Here is a 21,175-nt window from a genome sequence, read left to right as displayed (position 1 = left end):
AAAAATTACGATAACTGAAGCTGAGTATTTTTAAGAAATTGCAGTACAGATAACTGTGCTTCCCCTTGATTATTCAGCTTTGGGAAAATGTATCTTATCCTAAAGTACCAACCATGGACACAGACAAGACAGATTTAGCTAACAATACTTTTGATGGAAACAGTACTACAAATTCCTCTAATTTCTCCTTTAAAAAATTCCAGCTATTGAGATGAAGACAGATATTTTGAAGTTTGTCTGTTAAGCTTTCAAGTATAACTAACATTGTTTGAAAAGCTGTTCTCAATAGAATTGATCTGCTATCTGAGGAAATTCAGGGTATGTCTATTTTCACTAGGTCAAATTACTCTAATATTTGGAGACACTCATTACACAGTAAGTTTACCATGTAAAAAATAAACAAATATTCCATTATTCCTCATCTATTCCATGAATAGCATGATTTCCAATCACTCAGCAACCTACTTCTGCAAGCTTTCTACTTTAATACAATCTCAAAGTAATCTATGTATGCTATAAGCAGGATAGCATACAATAATGCTATTTCTAATTACCTGTAAATGAGAATTCTAATAGAGATAAAAATGCATTCATCATTTTCTTACTATGTGGAAATATACTTTATTTATATGCATCTTAAGTTCAAGTAATATCCCAGGTAAATGTGCTAATTAATTACATTAACACTAGTCTTTCTAATTCTTTATTCTCAGTTAATTTTAATATGTAAAAATATTTTGGTGCAATATATAATTTTCTGCTACATTCAAATCAATAAAAAATCACAGATTTCAGAAGACAGACTAGTCTATGTATGAAAAGTCTTGTCAAAAGTTGAAAGCACCTGATGATACTCCATGTATCTCTGTTAGCCATGTAAGTTTTAATCTTGAAATTTAAGCATATATGTAAAATAAGAAAGAAAAATAACTTACTTGTCCCTTCTATAAGGAGTTCTTGTCCATGACTACCCAAAAGTGTCCGAGAAAGAAAAGGTGCAAAATCAACAAAAATTTCTCGCAGTAGAGGAGCTGCCTTTTCCAAAGCATGTTCAAGCCTCTCTGTAATACTAATAGAAAGATATTAAGTTGCCTGACCTAGTCATTAGAATTTATCAATTTCTGAGTTTAAAACAAAACCTGAGTTTCCACAGAAGTGAAAAATTAACAATGACCTAAAGACTCCCTATTGCTACATATACATTACTTCTACCTGACATACTCTTTTGTATTGTGTTCTATCTTGCCACCAAACAACATGATTAAAAATCACTCCAAGCCTCAGTTGTTGGAAATCCTAACTGGCAATTAAGAGCACTTAATTATTTGCACTTGGCAAATAATTTGCTCCTATATAATCTAAACAAACTCTATAAAGTCCTTAGCAAATTTGTCTTTTCACTACTGAACCATCAGCACTTTGAGTTCAAGAACTGTCTTCATTTCTAAGTTTTCAGTTGCAGTGCCTAGTATGGACTCAGTAGATGTTTATAAACTAAAAGAACCAGTTTTCTATTGAAGTTTATAACAGTTTCTTTCCAGTGCAATCTGAACAACCTTTGGGGATTTGCTTTGTTTATTTTGAAGTAACATTGTTTTATAAGACTGAATACTATTCAGAGGCCTTGGAGCATACCTGCTCAGATGAATTATACACATTACTAGCACATTTATAATGATCTCAACTTACATTGTTTTTATGACTATATGCATATATATTCATACGCATGTATACACATATATACACATACATATTTAATGGGTTAAACGAAAGACCCTTCATTTCACGAATTTCAAAGACATACACAGCATTACTTTCTAACTATAAACACTATTTACTGGACCACCCTGGTGGCCTAGGGGTTGAATCTCAGCGCTATCACCACTGTGGCCTGAGTTTGATCCCGGCCAGGGAGCTAGCCCACTTATGGCATAGCAGACCTCTCCTGTCTCACCCGCTATTTCCCTCAGCAGTATATTTCAGTGAATCCACTTTTTTCTGCTCCACACTCTATCTCTGGTGAATCCTCTCACACACACACCCCCACACACACATACCTCTGGCCTATGCATAAATAAATTGTTATAAAAAATTTTAAAAACAAATAAATACTAACTCCCTACTATTCACACAAGGGGTACTCTCCATCCACACTGCCAATAAAAGTTGCTACTGAAACTATCAACAGGTAAACTTCTGGAAATTTCTTTTATCAATAGCCTCATTTCCCCTGATACTACTCTTAATACTATTCTTCCCTGCTTATTTCATGTAGCCTCTTAGCAGATGACTTTACAGCTATAAGGCTAAAGTTGCAGCACTCAAGTGTCTATACTTTGGAAAATATTCACAGCATTCCAAATTATAATTTGAAGTACATATTCCCAATTAAATGAGGTAAATGACAATAAAAATCTACAATTCTGTATCAGTATGGCTTTGGCTGACTAGCTATTATTTAATATTTCAGCATTTCTATAGAAAAGGGAGAGCAAATTCCCAACTACAAATTTACAGTCTCACAAACATAAGTCATAAATTTCTGATAATCTGTGTAAATAATGTTATGTATACAATGTTTATTAAATAGCCACTCTTCATGAACCTTCTACATCTCATAGTTGAAAATTGTGCGTGTGTGTGTATTTTTTTTTTCAAACAAACCAAAAAAAAAAGGAAAGTGGGGGAGGGGGAAAGGAGAGTGAGGGAGAAAGGGAAGAGGTAGGGATAGGGCAGTAGTGGGGGAGAGAGAAAAATGTGCCCAGGCAGTTTAAAAAGTCATCAAAAGGAATAAGTTACAAATATTCAAGTTAGTAGCTTGAATACCTCATATTTGAAATTTGGTCTTGTAGAACTGAGCCAACTGTTGGAACTGAGGGCAATTTTGCATTCGATGATCTTCCACCTATAGGAAAAATAACAATTTACAGGAACTTTGTTTTTAGATATGAGTTCAAACAAAAAGAATATCTTTATAGCCAAGTCAACAAAAAACAATGCATTTTTAAGTGCATGTTATAATTTGAATAATATTAAAATCTAGCAAAAAGGTTTTCTTGTTAGATTTTCTTGAACATTTAACATATACATCTCAAGAAGTTTTAATTATAATGCCAAACAGTCCTTCTGTTCCTAAGCTGAAGAGTAAGAGAAAGTAAATTCTGACTCACCAAATTGTGGTGATAATTCCTTCTATTCAACACCAAATGGCAATAAAGATATATAAGGAAACTATTTTTTAATTGAAACAAAATATTGAATCATGCTTGGTCTTTAGATAAAGAAGTTGATCAAAAATCAATAGTTCTGATTATCAGGTCTCAGTCAATGAAGGATTAAAAATCTTTACAGTTTAATTCCCCATGGGCTTGGTTCCTTTGAGGCTAGGACATTGCGGCTATCTTTTACAATTAACCCCCCATTAATTATTGAGCCTACCTCTTAAGAGTAAGCATAATCCTACTGAAAGATGAACTTAATCCTAGTGAATCACTATGCCACAACACATTTGATAATCAAAGTTGACTTTTCTTTTTCCTGGCATTTTTGTTTATTTCTGATTTTCTTCATATCCTCTCCTGCTCGATTTGAGAGAGAACAACTGCTATTTACAAAAACCTAACAGACTGAAAGTCATCTATGTAACTCAGGGACTTAATTTTAAAATGAAGTTAAAGTATATATTTCTTCATACTGATAGTTTTTTAAATACATGTATCAACTCACATCTCCCCTCCAAAAATAAAGATTTCCATTTTTATAGTTTTAAAACTTCAAATTAGAGGGGAAACAAAGTGAGGTTGAAAAAAATGTTCACTCTTCAGTATCTGGCATTTCTGAGAGGCAGGTCCAATCTATATTCCTATGCAACACTCACTGAAAGTACTTCAGAGACTCAACAGCTTTATCACGCTAAGTTAATGAGGACTAGATTTTCTAACGCCTTGATAACAATATAATCATTAAACCATAGTTGGTCACTGATATTAACAGTGATTAACTAAATATTTATGAATTATATTTGGTAATTAATGGTAGCTTTAAAAGATCTTCTTATAGTGAATAAATCAGATTTTCTCTAAGAGAAAAACAATTGTTTTTTTATGAACTTTTCTGAGTTGGTTAAAAAGGGATATACATAATGTCCCATCTACTTGAAAGTAATACATCTCAAAAAAAGGTCTATATGGAACTTTCAGCACTAGTGATACAAAATTAGGACTTAATGTTCTGATAGATCCTAATTTTAATGAGCTGAAATACACATTAAAAACTTGAGAAAGACAAGATTTGGTGACGCTAAATAAAACAATAACAAAAATACTTTCCTGACACTACCCTAAATTCATTTCAAACCTAGAAGTAATTATAGCAGAAAGAGATTCTTACAAGTGTTATTTTTATATAGTAAGAAGGCACTTAACCAAGCAAATAAATTAACCAGCATTAATTATATATTTAACAAAAGATATGAAAAATAAACTAAATATATAAGTAATTTCATACCATAAGTATATATATAAGTATGTACACTATGTATATAGGTAATTTCTTGGCAGAGAGAAAATATAATTTCCAAACACATTCTGCATTTTTTCAACTCAAACAAAAATCATGAATTTGTGACAAATTCATTGTTTTAAAATCATTTAACATTAAATATTTTCAACAGATGACCTGCATATGTAAACACAGAAGCTACTTCCAACATGTGGAATGATAATGATTTATCTTTTCCTTATCCTTGCACTGATAAACTGACTCCTTTAAACTGACAATTTTCCAGACATTCAAAAGAAAATGCAAATAGATCATATGCCTAGTATCTACCCAGGGAATAGTCAATTGTTTACTCAAGGCCCCTAAGGGTCTAAATAAATAATGTGTTGTGCAATAAAGTATCATTAAAACAAATGCCAATATTTAATTCCTAAACACTGTATTTTTTTAAATTTCCCTCGCTTTGTCTCCCTTCCTCCCTCATTCTCTTCCTACCCATTCTGGACTAGGTTAGGGAGGGATAGTCTACATGTCCAGTAAAAATGCCTCATTAAATAAAAGAAACTTTTACTGAGTGAGTAAGCCTCTTGGGTCAAATCTCATAAAAGCAAATAATCAAATATCTTCCTTCAACATTAAAAACAAACATTAATTACTAACATGCATGGATGACTGATTAAAAGAACATAATCTAACATTCTAATATAATTATACTACTAATAGTATAATTATTCAGTTTGGCAAATTAGCAAAAAATCTCACATGAATTACTGAAGAACAGTATATTTAGTTTCATTACTGGACTAGCTTTAACTTTTGTTTTAGTCATTGATGCCTTGCGCCAATGTAGGAAAAATCTGTAACCTATTTGAAAAAAAAGAGTAATGCCATCTTAACATGAAGAAAGCATACTGTAGTCCAGGCATTTTAGCATTTGCTGGTGGGTAACTTTTAAATTTCTAGATTTAAAGCACACAATATTAGAGGTTTAAACCTACAATTGTCAAAGCAAATACTATGCAAACCAACTTTATCTCCATAAACGTGATTTGAAAAAAAAAATGTCTGGATTTTCATGTTCACTAAAAACTATTTTTTCTTTACATTTTCTTGGAAAACATGCATACCTTCTTCAGTGGCAAATACTTTTTACCACTTATTAAGGAAAATTTGCTATTATGATTAATTTTTTGCTAATAAAATGCTGTAGATGCTAAGATTTAAAATAAAATCTGAAATCTGTATGTTAATTGTATACTAATTTTAATAATGAATACCTTTACAATGTAAATGTACAAATCCTTTGTTTTTCACTAACTATAAAATTATGTTGGTAATATTTTCACAGAAGAATCTTTCATCTCACATGAAGTTGATCAGGTCTAATTCTTTTTCTGGAATCAGAGTCCATCTATTCTTAGTTCCTCTTTACTTCTGCCAACTATGAAATTCAGAAATCTCATTTTGACATCAAAATTTCCATTTTAAATTTCTCTGCAACAATCTCATACTCTTCATATTCATATGGTTTCTTACAAGAAATTTCCATTTTTGTTAATGCAGCACATACTGTTGAGCATATATTTTTATTAACCCAATAATTTATTAATGAATTTAAGCAGTCATTCTTTGCTGTTGGTTCATGATAAAAGTCAGAACTAAAGGGATCCCAAGCACAAAGTTTTAAGGTCTACACAGACAGATGATAACTAAACTTTCGTATTTAGAAAAGAATCCAAGAACAAACCAAGATTAATACCAGGCTTGCTCAGATCTGCAAGAATAAACTGTCCAGCTCAGCATGCAATTACAACAATCAATTCATTCACAAACCATTTTTTCACAAGTCCTGCTTGAACCTGAAGAAGGAAAATATAAACCAAATATATACATATATTTATATATATAAACCATGTACATATAAACCATATATAGATGGTATATATATGGCCTATTAATTTTCTTTACAGTCAAGTTAAATCAAGAGATGCATCAAAAAGAAAACAAAAATCTATCAGTTGTAAATATTGATGGTGTGCCGATAACTATCTGTGGCATCTGGATTCCAAATGAAAAGAGAGCAAGATATAGGGTAAGTATGGTGTGTAAAAGGATGTCAGGTGTAGGGTTAGGAGAGTAAGGAGTAGGATTACTGAAAACACAACATTGGGTTAGCTTTTTCTAAGAAAGTAGTGATGCTGGGCCTCCCCTGGTGGCGCAAGCGGTTGAACGCAGCACTGTGAGGCTGTCCGCAACCTCTGCAGCACTGGTTCGATCCTGGCCAGCCGGCGAGAATCCCACAAGGTGCAGCGCACCTCTCCTGTCTCACCCGCTGTTCCCCTCAGCAGTGTATTTCATCAGTCTGCCTGTTCTGTTCCCCGCTCTGTCTCTGGTGAATCCTCTCACCCTCCCGCACATCTGGCCTGTACCCCACTTTTTATATGCATGAATAGATCGATCTTTTTAAAGAAAAGAAAAGAAAGTAGTGATGTTCAAGGCAGCAAGGAATGGAATGGAATAGAAGAAATAAACTAAAATTAACACATAAAAAAACAGTGCCATTAAGCATAGTAAAATAGGGAAAGGAAAAAGGAATGGAAGAGTCAGGCATGGAAAACAAACGATAAAGAGAAAGGTTATCACCATAAAGATGATTTGGTATACCCTTAAAAGAAATAAATTATTCAAAAAATAAAGATAAGGGGGAATAGAGAAGAGGAAAGACCTAAAAATTATAGTCCAAAATTGATAAACCTGGGAACTTCTGAAAAACACAACTGCCAAAAATTGTACAAAATTTAAGTAATAGGGAGGAAAAGTACATTATCAATTAGATACAAAGTTTTGTAAGGTTTGCTAATATATACCACAGTTTTCAATATAACAAATTATTCTATACGTCTATGTATGGTTAGTCTATATATGACTGTTTCATATGATAATGAATTTACTGAGGGGGAAAATCACTTCAGAAAAAATTTATTACAGTTTTATTTCAAATACTGCCTATCTGAGTCTTTTTTGCTACTTATCTCTTCTGAAGATTGCTTGGTTTAAACTTTGAAGAATATATTTAAAATCAATAAGAGAATTCTTATTTGTCCCATACAATGAAATTAAAGAACAATGCATTCAAAATAAGATTAAAATATTTTACTTGTACTGTGAACCTCTGAAATTACAAAATTTGTTCTGGGAATATGAGGAACACATTATACTGAATTTTAAAAATGACATAGAGATTCATAGATACAACTAACTTCTACCTTTTTCCATTAAGGGCTGTTCTAGAAAAATCACAGCTGATTTTTTTAAGGGCATTGGATGGGTTTAATTAGCAGAAATTTGCATACCCAGTCCAAAAATAGATTGCCAAATTGTCTCCTCCAAAGTAAAAAAAAGCATCAGATATTGTTCCAATATAGTACAACAATAAGGAAGCGAAAAAAAATCTGCTAGAGTTCTACACTTACTTTCCAACTTAAGAACAAGGATAAAATACTATAACAAACGCACCACAGTATTTCAAAATATTAATAACAGAGGAATAAGGAGTAGATGAAGTTCTGTACTTTCTACTCAATTTTTCTGTAACCTAAAACTGAAGTTATAGAATCTAAAAAGACCTAAACAATAAGGTTTATTAATTTCAAAAAATGTTAATAAGAGGCAGTTTTTGATGGCCAGGTGTACCAATTTTTTTTCAAGAACTATTTTTTTCCTCAATGTAAAGATAATACACTATCGGGGCCTCCCCGGTGGCGCAGCGGTTGAGCGCTGGGTTGCGAAGCTGCCCGCAGCCTCTGCAGCACCGGTTCAATCCCTGGCTGCTCCCCGGCCACCAGAGGAGGGTCCCACATGGTGCGCAGACCTCTCCTGCCGCCCGCTGCTCCCCTCAGCAGTGTACTTCGGTCCTTCTGCCTGCTCTGCTCCCCACTCTGGCTCTGGTGAATTCTCTCACCCTCCCACACTTCTGACTGTACCCAGTGCTTGTATAAATAAACAAACAAACAAACAAACAAACAAACAAACAAATAAATAAATAAATAAATAAAAGATAATACACTATCATTGATAAAATTGTTGAAAAGATGAAGATAGTAAAATTAAACTCTGAAAATGAAGACTGAGAGCTGTTCAACCACATAGAGATAAGCAAGTATCTTCACAGTACATTTCTTGCTTTTTCCACAGATAAAAGACGTGTATTTCACAAAATTGTGATTAAGTAACACATAGAATTTTTTTTATTTAACCAACTGTGAGCATTTTTTTCTCTTATCATGAAACATTATGAAATTTTTAAGGAACTAAGAGCATTTAAAAAATATTTTCCTCACACAAGTGAAATAACTACAGTGAAGGGAAAAAACAGGGTAGACAAAAGAATTAGACAATCACAGCCTTTGTTTCTAGTACACATGATTTATGGCACAAAGAAAGGAAAAATAAAAATGTCCCTGACAACTGGATAGTATAAATATCACATTAGAAACAAAACTCTGAGACACAGAGTTTTTCAAAGAAAGGTAAAACAGCAGATAGGAGGCCTAAGAGATCCCAAACGACAAAGGAAATACATTATTTCTGATTTTAATAAAATTCACCTAGTCATGCCTTCAAAATCCCTTTTATGTTTCATTAGACTCATTATAGAGTAACAAGACTGAATCCTTTTTTGGTACACTAGTTGTTAATATTTTTTTTAATAAAACGGTCTATTTGGAAAAATACTACTGTTAGTAAATACCTCCTTTGTTCTAACGTGTTTATTTTAATGTTACATGGTCGTCTTGTTTACCTCTAATTATCACCAAACTTCCAGACAACATTGAGGGATTTAGGATCCTGTACCCATATACATGTACCAAGAAGCCTTTACTACTTAAAAGAAATATAAAGAGAGGTGGAGAAAAAACAAATGGCTGTTAAAGTTATTACATTACTATGACTACTGCTAGAATGACTTTATACATCAGGGCAGCATTCCCGTTCTGAGTCTCTCACAATAATATGCAAAAGGAAAAAAAGTGCTGGATACTACATAAACATTTGATAATTGATAACCAGATTAAAAGATCAAATGTCACCAAAACTTTCTTATATAAACCACTATCTATACACATAGATGTGTATATGGAAGGGAAAGGAAAGAAGCGTTCTAAACTGTCATTCATTCATGCTCTTATACAGACAGAGCATCCAGAGTACTCACCTACAACAGTACATTTAAGCAGAGAAAACAACAGATCCTTGATATAATTAATTTGATGTTACTTCAATTTTATTCTAAAACTATACATCAACAGTGTAATATAAAAACACAATGACTTAAATCACGCCTAATAAAACTTAATTCTATCAAATAACCCAAATCTTGCTGAAATGGAGTTTAAAAACCTTTTCACTGAAATCCCTGACATCTAACTCACCAGGTGATTCTCCTGCCACATCTGAGGTTTGGCCTGAATCTACTGAAGAAACCACACTGACTGCATTCGTAGGTACACTCGCAGTAGACGCAGAAGGTAAGACCGCTGATTTTTTTGTTGCAATGATGACACTTCTATAATAAACAAAGTAATAAATTTTAAAATACAAAAAATTCACTCAAGTTCATTACATGAATTTCAAAATAAACCAGGAAACTAACTTTTCTAATTTTCTTTCTTATAGCATGTCTGTTCCGAAGTACAATTTACAATATTTTCTCAATAAGAAATCGCTTCAAAACTGCTGGTACTTATCAGCCCTTAAATTATGGTAGAATCAAGACAATGTTCTATGGTTTTAGATTGCTTTTAACATTTAAACTTATTTTTACGATATATAGTAATTTTTAAATCCAGAAACACTTTAAATTATATGATTTAAATAAAATTTAACAAAAGGTATGAAAGAAAGAATTCGGCACTTAAGTGGAAAAACAATTTTTTTAACCTCTAAATTGAAGCAGATAACTCAACATGTTTCTACAAGGCTTTTAAAGCACTGCTAATTTGAGATCATAAAACCTTAGAAATCTGTAAGATAAAAAAATAAAGGCAGATATATTTTTTAATATATACACAATCCCATTTTTTTGTTTTAATCCCAAGAACTATCATTTGTAATATTATATAGAAGAAATAATGTATAGGTATAAGAACCAGTGCAAATATATCAAATAAACATTGTTTTTCATCTTGTGTATTATTCAAACATGGGTATTTATGATATACCAATTTTAATTAACGTGTAATACTTTATACCAAAATAGTAACTAAAAGACCTTATTAGGGATAACTTTAAAAGCATTTTTAATTGAAGTTAGCTCCATAAACATGTAAAAACCCAGTTAATGAGGTAAAGAGGACAGCAGATATATAATGCACTCCCACAGCAGTGCTTACTTTTAATTACCTGGTGTTAACCATAAGCCTAAAGTCTTCAAAATTCAATTTATTTAATCACATCTTTTGTTGACAATATTGTAACTGCAAGCTTCAAGTATTCCCTTAACAGCTTTAAAGTATTCAGTTTCTAAATAAAGTTACTTAGAAGCTTGATCCCAATAAATGCATTCAAAGGTGGAAATTATGTAATTCCAGTACTTTAAAAATACATTTTATTTTTGTTGTTATATCAAAGAGAAGAGAGAGCAAAATAGGTTGTTTTACTTCAGTGCTTATCATGTGACTGCAAACACTGTTGCCAATTAAATCAAGTTCTCTTGTGCTAGGCATGGTTTATTCAATGTACTTGGGGGTAGCTGGTGTCACATCATTATAAGGGTGACTGCCAATGTTAACTATACACTAAAAAATAGAAGCAACAGCCACCTGAGCCCTCAATCCAAAATGGTGTGCTTAAATCACAGCAGCTTATATCAGATGAAGATTATTGACTTTAAGGGGAGTAGATATGACCTCTGTGCACACATGCATATGTGCCTCTGTGTGTATGTGTACACATGTGTGTTGGTGGCACATTCAGAAAACAATACAAAATATCATTTGTATATTTCCAAATTAAAGCAGAAATTTACAAGTATATGGCTTTTTTAAAAAAAATCTCTAGTTACATAGTATATAGCAATCTATTTTGGGGGGAAGGAGGGTGGAGGAGAAATATGGAGAATTTACTTTCACATTTATTCACCAAAAAAAGAACTAGCAAGATCTGGTTTACTCAGAAAACAGGTTAAGTGCACTGATCAGAGCAGCAGAAAATAGTTCTTAGGAAAGTGAAATTGCTTTCTCTGTAACTGAAATTTAAGACATATAATGATGTTGTGTGCCAACAATTCCACCATTAAGGATTTCCCCACGATAACTTATGTCCACAATAGATGAATACAATACTGTTGGGAGACTTATTTCTAACAGACTTATTTGGGACTGTTGGGAGACTTATTTATAACTTATTTATAACAAAAATAGAAACAGTCCAGAATATTTTAAGGAGAAAATGAAGTAAAACTATGGCAGTATTTTTAAAAATACTATTGATAAACATAACATGAATGAATCTAAAAAGCACTAGTGGTTTGCGCGCCATGGTTTGCGCGCCATTACCCTCACCAGCGGATGGGGATTGAACCGGTGCTGCAGAGGCTGCGGGGGCAAAAACAAAACAATGCTCAATGGCAGGTTTGCCCAGACTCCCCAAGTCAAAGTTGGTAATGCTCTATTCTTTCGTGCTCCCACATGAACCCATTATATGAGCTAATAAATTATTAATAACTGTTATGACTAAGCGCTAATAACTCAATGCTCAAAACACACATCTTATTTCCACTTTAGAAATGAAAAAAGCAAAAATTACCCAGAAACATCCATGTACATACAGCACCTGATGTATGATACAGCAACTATGACCATAAAACTGGGAAAAGACAATCTTTTTAAAGATAGGAAAAGGGAAGGGGAGAGGGGAGAGCACAGTGTGGAGGGGCCACAGTTGACCTGGGTGAAGATTAAAAGGTGCCTTGGTGCTGGGTATGATGTGGTAAAATAAACCTAAAGGGTGCATGCGGTCCTATACCTCTAAATCATATACAACAATTCAAAACAATGTTGCCTCAATTTTTTAAAAATTAAAAAATAAATAAAAATGGTGCTGGGATATTAGAAAGTTACGCATGAAAGAATGAAGTTGGATTACTCACTAACCCCGTACACAAAAATAAACTCCAGACTAAAGATCTGGTATCAGACTTGCAACAATGATATAGCATCTCACACCCATGAGAATGGTACATATTAAAAAGATTCCCAACAAGAAGTGATGAAGAACATATGGAGAAAAAGGAACCCTATTACATTATTGGTGGGAATAGGAACTGGTGCAACCATTATGGAAACCAATCTGGATTTACCTTAAAAAACTAAGAAGGGGGCCTCCCTGGTGGTGCAGTGGGTTGAGCGCAGCACTATGAAGCTGTCCGCAGCCTCTACAGAGCCGGTTCGATTCCTGACTGGCCAGGGAGAGTCCCACATGGTGGAGCAGACTTCTCCTGCCTTGCCCGTTGCTCCCCTCAGCAGAGTATTTCAGTCCTTCTGCCTATTCTGCTTCCTGCTCTGTCTCTGGTGGATTCTCTCACCCTCCCAGCACCTCTGGCCTGTACCCCAGTGCTTGTATAAATAAATAAATCTTAAAGAAGGAAAATATCATACAACCCAGCAATCCCACTCTTGGGCATCTATTCAAAGAATATGAAACATCAACACAAAAACACATAATATGTTCCACAAAGTTCACAGCAGCATTATTTACAATAGCTAGGACGTAAGAGCAGCATAAATTTCCATCGATGGATCCAGGATATACAGTATATACATTCCCCATGGAGTATTATATACTCATAAGAATGGATAAAATGCAGCCATTTTCAACAAAATAGGGAGAATCTGAGAGAATTATGTATAGCAAAGCAAATCAGAACAATGAAAACAAGTATTTGGACATTTACTTAGCAGATTATTCAATAACATAAAGCACTCAAAAACTAGCACACATTCATAAACATCCTGATGGCTCTGAGGTTAAATGTTAAAGTGGAGGTAGTAGAACAGAAAGAGACAAGGGAATGTAAGAGATAGGAGTGGGAAAAAAGACAAAGTAAAGTTCAGAAGGGTAAAATAACTTGCCAAAGTAAATAGCAAAACTGCCTGACAACTCCAGGTTTGTCTAAATTGAACTGTTCTAATTTGAACTGTTCATAACGATCTTTTTATTATTATTATTATTCGCACACCATAAAATTCACTCACTTAAAATGTACAATTAAATGGTTATTAGTATGATTACAGAATTATGCAACCATCAGTTCTATCTTAGAAGCATTTAAACACAACTCTGTATGCTATAATCATCTATAAGCAGTGACAATAAAGATTTCCAAGAATTGAAATTATGCCTTACTACTAAAAAATAAAAATATACTGGCTTACAAATGCCCAAAAACAGATGACTCGATCAAGAAGATGTGGTACATATATACCATGGAATATTACTCAGCATTCAAAAAAGATAAACACATGCAGTTTGCAGCAACATGGATGGAGCTAGAAGGGATCATGCTCAGAGAAATAAGTCAGAAAGAAAAAGAAAAACACCGCAGGGTCTCACTCACAGCAGGAATTTGGAAAATCTAAATAAGGGACCAGGAAAAAGACTAATTATAATAAAGTAAAAATCAAAATCAACAAGCAACTATAAACTAGAGACACACTACGGGGGAAGGGGGTTGTGTACAGGGGTGGAGGGATTAGGGTCAAAATATGGGGAAATGGGGGGGGGAATTGTATGGAGAATATAACCAAGATGAAAATGCATATTTTGTGCAAAAATGAAAAATTATGTAAAAAAATACATAAAATATAAAAAATATATATAAACTGGCTTACAAATCCAAAGAGTTATTACATCCTTTATCCCGGGTATGTCCTTAGTACGTAAGAGTGAAACAAAAAAAAAAATCACTTTCCAAATCCACTAAGTCAAATCATTTCTGAGGAAGTAACATAATAAATGGGTCACATTAAAAACTAAAGCAAAATCAAAATAATTATGATCCAAGTAAAAGGACATTAATAGACATAGTCCAAGATACTGTCATTCTCTATACCAACTCTTTAAGTGTCCATGTAAAATAACTGCTACCGTATTTATCATTTATGTGTAAATCAATCTCTCTCTATATATGTATATATCTCATTATGTAAGTGTAAATTAGTGAAGCATGGCCTACAGTTAAAAAAAAATCTAGAAATGTAAATTTACTATACTTCAAGAATGACCATACAAAGACTAAGCACTTCACATTTATATAAAATGCTCTGGAAAACATAACACGCATTTGACAGAGCCCAGATGCTAGGCACTGGTGCTGGGGATATTTCTGGCATCATTCTCAGGTTACAGCTTGAATTCCTATTTAAGAGAGAAATTGAAACCCTTCTCAATATTTAAGAGATAAATAATTTTGCCCCAAATTTTAAATATCTGTCACCAATATTAACAAAACGCACTTGATATAAAAAATTTAGGATAAAAATAGGTCTTTTCGATATTCAAGCTATGTTTCTGAAATTTCAATTAAAACCCAAATATTTATAGTACAAAATTGCACATGTTGATTTATTTTCTTTAGGAACTATCTTTAATGAATATTTAGTACTTATGAAGCACTGTGACGTGGACATAAATGAATTATAACAACAAATGAAATAAGTACTAAGTATTATCATCCCCATTATACAGATAACAAAGAAGTTATTTTCCTAAAGTTCCACAAATAGATAGTGAAAACACTGTTGACATTATTTTAACCTGAACTAGGAGACCTTTTTAAAATTTCTTTTAATTTATTAAACAACAAAGAGGAACAATGTATTCCAGATCACTGAAGTTCAGAAGTTCCACTGGAGAATTACATCAGTTTCAAATATTACTAACTCTGACATAAGAGCATTTTTTTTAACATGCAAATAGTTTGCTAAAGAAGAAAAGAGCATTTCAAGTCTAGCATTTCAGTCCCTCAGGATCTAGCTGAAAAGTCAGACAAGCCCTTGAACTTTATCAAGATAAATCCCTTGCATCCACTAATCACCAGAGAGGATCTTCAAATTAGATAAGGGCAAGAATTTTGGCATGGGAATGAACACCAACACCTTGCCATCCACAAAGGCCCACAACCTGGCAGCCTTTCAGCAAGGTTCCACTCATGTAGCTGTTACTCTAAACTTTCCAGCTATTGCTTGAAGTTGATAATTCTTAAGATATGAGGAGAGTTGTGATTTCTGACACAGCATTCCAGAGATAAATGTATGATCAGAGGGATGCTTTGAAATGCCCAAAGATATTCCACTGGTCTACAGCAGCATAAAAATAGTTTTACAAAAGGTGCCTCTTGCTAAGAAAAAGAAGGGGGGAAAACACAGTAGTTTGCTTGCCATCAGACAACTATGTCAAAAGACATACCAGACACCTAAGTTCCAAACATCTTAAAAAATACAATCACCAAAATTTCCCCTTTTTTCCATTTCAATAAACCCTTTAAAATGTGTCCTAATGAAGTTAATAAGCTTCTCGCTGAAGATATGGCAGAGATTTAATTTCTACACTACTTCAAAAGAAGTAAACGATAAAATACATGAAAATTGAAGCTTTAACAGAAACACCTTTTTTGACTATATTAATAAGTTATATTAAATTTTACTATCTACTCTCACGTATTTGAGTATTTAATGTAAGATCAATACAATTTTAAACAAATTATAAAACTTGAATATTAAACGAATCATTTATATCTCTTCTCACCCTTAAAATACAGCTATTAAAAGTTTGATATATGCTTTTTGATGCATTCATGAACATACCCATTTTTTTTTTCATTTTTTTTTTCTTTTATAGAGGCATGTTTTTTTTTTTTTTTTTTTTTATTTATTTGTTTGTTCGTCTGTTTCGTTTATACATGCACTGGGTACAGTCAGAAGCGCGGGAGGGTGAGAGAATTCACCAGAGCCAGAGCAGGGAGCAGAGCAGGCAGAAGGACCGAAGTACACTGCTGAGGGGAGCAGCGGGCGGCAGGAGAGGTCTGCGCACCATGTGGGACCCTCCTCTGGTGGCCGGGGAGCAGCGGGGAAATGAACCGGCGCTGCAGAGGCTGCGGGCAGCTTCGCAACCCAGCGCTCAACCGCTGCACCACCGGGGAGGCCCAACATACCCATTTTTTTAAGACCATAAACTCCAAACTATATTATATACTGCTTTTTTTCATTTTATAATGTATCTTATCATTTTACATTCATACAAAGTACTCCGGTTTTTCTCTCCTTAATAGCAGCATAATATTTACTGTGTGTATACAAAATAACACACTAAGCAGTCCTTCATAGATTGGCAATCGCAGCTCCATAGCACACTGACAGGGTGTAGTCAGAGGCTAAGGTTTAAATCTTAGCTCCACTACCATACGATCCGGCAATTCCACTCCTAGGGATCTACCCAAAGGACACAAAAACAGTGATTCAAAAAGAGCACCTGCACACCTATGTTTATTGCATCAATATTTACAATAGGTAAAACCTGGAAACAACCCAAATGCCCAAAAATAGATGACTGGATCAAGAAGATGTGGTATATATACACAACGGACTATTATTCAGCAGTCAACAAAGATAAACTTATGTCATTTGCAGCAACGTGGATAGAGCTACAAGAAATTAATGCTCTGTGAAATAAGCCAGAAGGAAAAAGAAAAATATCGGATGGTTTCACTTATAGCAGGAATATAGGGGAACCAAATAAGACATCAGTGTAAAAAAAAAAATAACAGTACAAAACACAACAAAGCAAAAACGGTCAATTATAAATCAGAGACATACTACAGGGGAGGAGGCAGGATCAGAGGGAGGGAGGAAGGAGCACAGGGGACTGTGGTGATGGTGCACGGTGCCTTGGGGAAGGAGATTCTTAGCTCCACCACTTATTAGCATAAGAGCTTAAGCTGCTTACTTAATTTCCCTGTGATTCAGTTTCTCCTGTGTAAAATAAGAAAAAAATATTTTGGTTTTTGGTTTTTCATTTTTTGCTTTGAGGCTGGGCGGGTATTTATTTTTAAATCTTTCTGCTTTTCCTTCTATCTGTCTGTATTTCTCTCTCACTAGTTATTTACTTACCAAACTTCCTATCTAAAAAATGCATTTAGAATACACCTTCAGGGGCCTCCCCCCACCGCCGTGGCACATCCCACACATCTGCCTGTACCCTGGTTCTTGTATACATGAAAAATAAAAAAAACTTAAAAAAAAAAAAACCTGGGCCTCCCCGTTGGCGCAGCAGTTGAGCACTGGGTTGCGAAGCTGCCCGCAGCCTCTGCAGCACTGGTTCGATCCCCGGCTGCTCCCCGGCCACCGGAGGAGGGTCCCACATGGCGCGCAGACCTCTCCTGCCGTCCGCTGCTCCCCTCAGCAGTGTACTTCGGTCCTTCTGCCTGCTCTGCTCCCTGCTCTGGCTCTGGTGAATTCTCTCACCCTCCCGCGCTTCTGACTGTACCCAGTGCTTGTATGTATAAATAAATAAATAAATAAAATCTTTAAAAAAAAAAAAAAAAAAACCTTCAAAAAGTAAATGCTCAATAGGCATTAGCTATTAAGGTATTACATAAACTATAAAATTACACTACATGGAACATTTAATAATTGTGTGGATCTACTGTATAAATTCCAGACGTATAATTAATTTTTCTTTATATATTTTAAATTATAATTAGTACTGCCAGATTTATACCACATAAGTTGTACCAATATGCCCTCTCAAAAACAGTATAAAAATGTTTGTTCATATCTTCTTTAACACTAGATATCATGTTTTAAGGCCATGCTAATTTAATTAGTATAAATAAAATATTTTCATATTTATTTCTATCATTACTAATATAAGCCATGTTTACATATTTGCATGTTGACTATTATTTCTCTTCTTGCATGAATTACATTACTGTTATTTACAATTATTTCTAGCAGATTGGTCATTTTATTGATTTGTTAGTTTTATATGTATATACATTGAATATAATCCCATTATCTGTGAAATATATTCCAAATATTTAATGCCTATATACACATCTGATGAAGTAACAGAAAGTAGTAGTGCCTGAATTTCTCATTAGGGTATGATAGCTACGTTTACATTTATGGAGTTATTCTTTCAGCTAAGGAGCTACAGATTAATACAGCCTCAATATCATTTCACATCAGTACATATTATTCTGTTGTTTTTCTCTTTAACGACTATACAGTGTTATCAATTTAATGATAAGAATACTGAGGGTGAGGGAGATAAGGTAATATGTTCAAATTCCCCAAAAAGTGATAGGACTTAAACTCAGTTTTGTCTGAGTCAATATGTTACTCCAATGTTATAAATTCAATTTAAAAAAGTTTAAATCCAGCAGTCATTCAATCTATAATGTTACATTATAGTTATTTACATGGATATTGGACTCTGTCAAACATTACTCTAGGACACTGACCTAAATTGGGTAGAGGGGACAAGATGGCACAAAGATTCTCCATTAAAATTATGCATTACTCTGTTCTTTCAGAGCATCTTAACTACCACAGACAACTTTAACCAACTGGGATATCTAATGTGCTGATCCACAGCAAGTATCAAGTGGAAAACTCACACAGGAGAGGAATCCGAGAATAAGAGAAATTTAAGCATACAAGTGAAAATTACCATGAGGACATGTCACAAGCACATTTAAGTCAAAAGAAGTGAATTCCACTGGCCAAATCAGAAACAAATGGAGCATTAATATAAATAACAAGAGGTTATAAGTCAAGAATAAAACAGAAACCCTTAAGGTCATAATGAAAAAATTGAATTTTAAGGTGTTTGATTGATAAGAATGATAGGATTTCATGTACCTCTTCACAAGGAATATCTTAACAGGAGGGAAACTTAGAAAACACCACATTAATAAACAATCAGAATGAATATCATCAATAATGAGATAAAACCATATACTATTTGCTATAGTGCAACAAGAAATAGTGCCACTTCTGTGATGTTCCAGCCAAAGATATGATTTGGAAATAATCCTGAAGAAATATTAAACAAGTCTACAAAACAGCTGAACTATCACCTTCTAATGTGTCAAGATCATTAAAATCAAGGAAAGACTGAGAAATAGTTCTTCCAGATCAAAGACAATAGAGACCACAATAAAATACAATACATAATTCTGAACTGACTTCTTTTATAAAGGACATTATTGAGACAATTAGTTAAATTCAAAAAGTACTTTTAGAAAGCAGTATTTATATCAATGTTATAATCCTTATTTTGATTAATGTACTGTGATTACGAAGAAAATAAACAATAAAGTATGCAAAGAGGATAAAGTATATCAACTTCCTTTCAAATGACTCAGGAAAAATAAAAGTTCTTTCAACTAGCAACTTTTCTGTACATTAGAAAGTGCTTCCAGATAAAAACTGATTTTTAGAAAAGCATACAGCTAATAACTCAAATATGTGTATGTCTTATAGGAAGGATTGCAGAAAATTTCATGATAAAAAAATCTTCAGGCAAATTAGGAAAATTTTTAAGACAGCAGACCCATCAAAGTCAGGAATCTATAGTGTTTCCTCAAGCTGTGAAGGCTCTGTACCCCTAGTTGAATTCCATAGTCTGTGGGAATCCAAAGATTTTCATTTCGTTCACACAAAGGTTGCCACACACAACTAATAAAAAGGATCTTAAAATTTGAGATGGTATACAAACCACATGACAAAAAGATCCTTTTACTTTTTATAAATTAGATCAAAATGTCCCTTTTTAGTACTTTACTAAAATTTTAGCAGAGTTAAGGTGAATTCCTGTTTACCCTTTAAATCATTATTTTTTATAAATATAAGAATTCAATACAAAAGTATTTACAGTACCTGTCAAAAGATCTGAACTGCACAGGTTGTTCAACAGATAGATCACCAAGAGCTCCAAGGCAGGCTGATGGCAGAAGGGCAGGATCCACCGTGACTCCATCTGCTGGTATATTCACCAAGCTTCGGAGAATGTCCTTCACGTTGACATTTTTTGAAACTGAAACTGATGGTCCAGGCTTATTATCTAACTCATCTTCTCCATCATTTTTTGTTTCCTGAGATTTATTGACTTCTAAAGAAAGAGTGCATAACACTTCACTGATGGCATCTGGGCCTGCAATGACACTTGAAGGTGCCGTGTGAGTTGCTGTGTCCATACTACCTCCTAAACCGGTAGCTGGTTCTTCCCCAATGCCTGAGTCCCTCCTTGGAGCAGATGATGTGCTTTCAGATTCTTCCACAGATGCTGGAGTTAATGGTATGTTTTCTACATCTTACCCAGAAACAAAAGGAAAGTACAAATAAAAAAATCTAGAACGAATTTTAAGAAGGTACATTCATTCCTAATAATAATCTACTATTTTAAATTATGAAATATATGGTATATTCTAAGAGGCAAAAATAAACTACATAATCTATAAAATGTACTGAGTAAATAAAGCATTAATCAAAATAGATTGTATAGGGGCAATCCCTGGTGGTGCAAGGGGTTAAGAACCGCACTATATGGGCCTCCCCGGTGGCGCAGCGGTTGAGCGCTGGGTTGCGAAGCTGCCCGCGGCCTCTGCGGCGCA

The 21,175-nt window shown here is 33.9% G+C and overlaps 1 protein-coding gene across 3 annotated transcripts in view; it reads right to left on the bottom strand.

Annotated features, from left to right (window-relative positions):
- Positions 1–21,175, bottom strand: part of LRBA (LPS responsive beige-like anchor protein) — a gene marked incomplete at both ends in the record, with an annotated part of 477,161 nt that overhangs the window by 348,536 nt on the left and 107,450 nt on the right. For all 3 annotated transcript variants that reach the window (XM_084246225.1, XM_084246226.1, XM_084246227.1), the window contains 4 exons: positions 936–1,069; positions 2,827–2,905; positions 9,933–10,066; positions 20,442–20,868. In XM_084246225.1, coding sequence (XP_084102351.1) covers positions 936–1,069; positions 2,827–2,905; positions 9,933–10,066; positions 20,442–20,868 — 774 coding nt within the window. The remainder of the gene's footprint in view (positions 1–935; positions 1,070–2,826; positions 2,906–9,932; positions 10,067–20,441; positions 20,869–21,175) is intronic.

Source organism: Talpa europaea (assembly GCF_964194135.1).
Source record: "Talpa europaea genome assembly, chromosome: 10".
NCBI lineage: Eukaryota > Metazoa > Chordata > Mammalia > Eulipotyphla > Talpidae > Talpa > Talpa europaea.
This window is presented reverse-complemented; position numbering and strand designations above follow the sequence as displayed.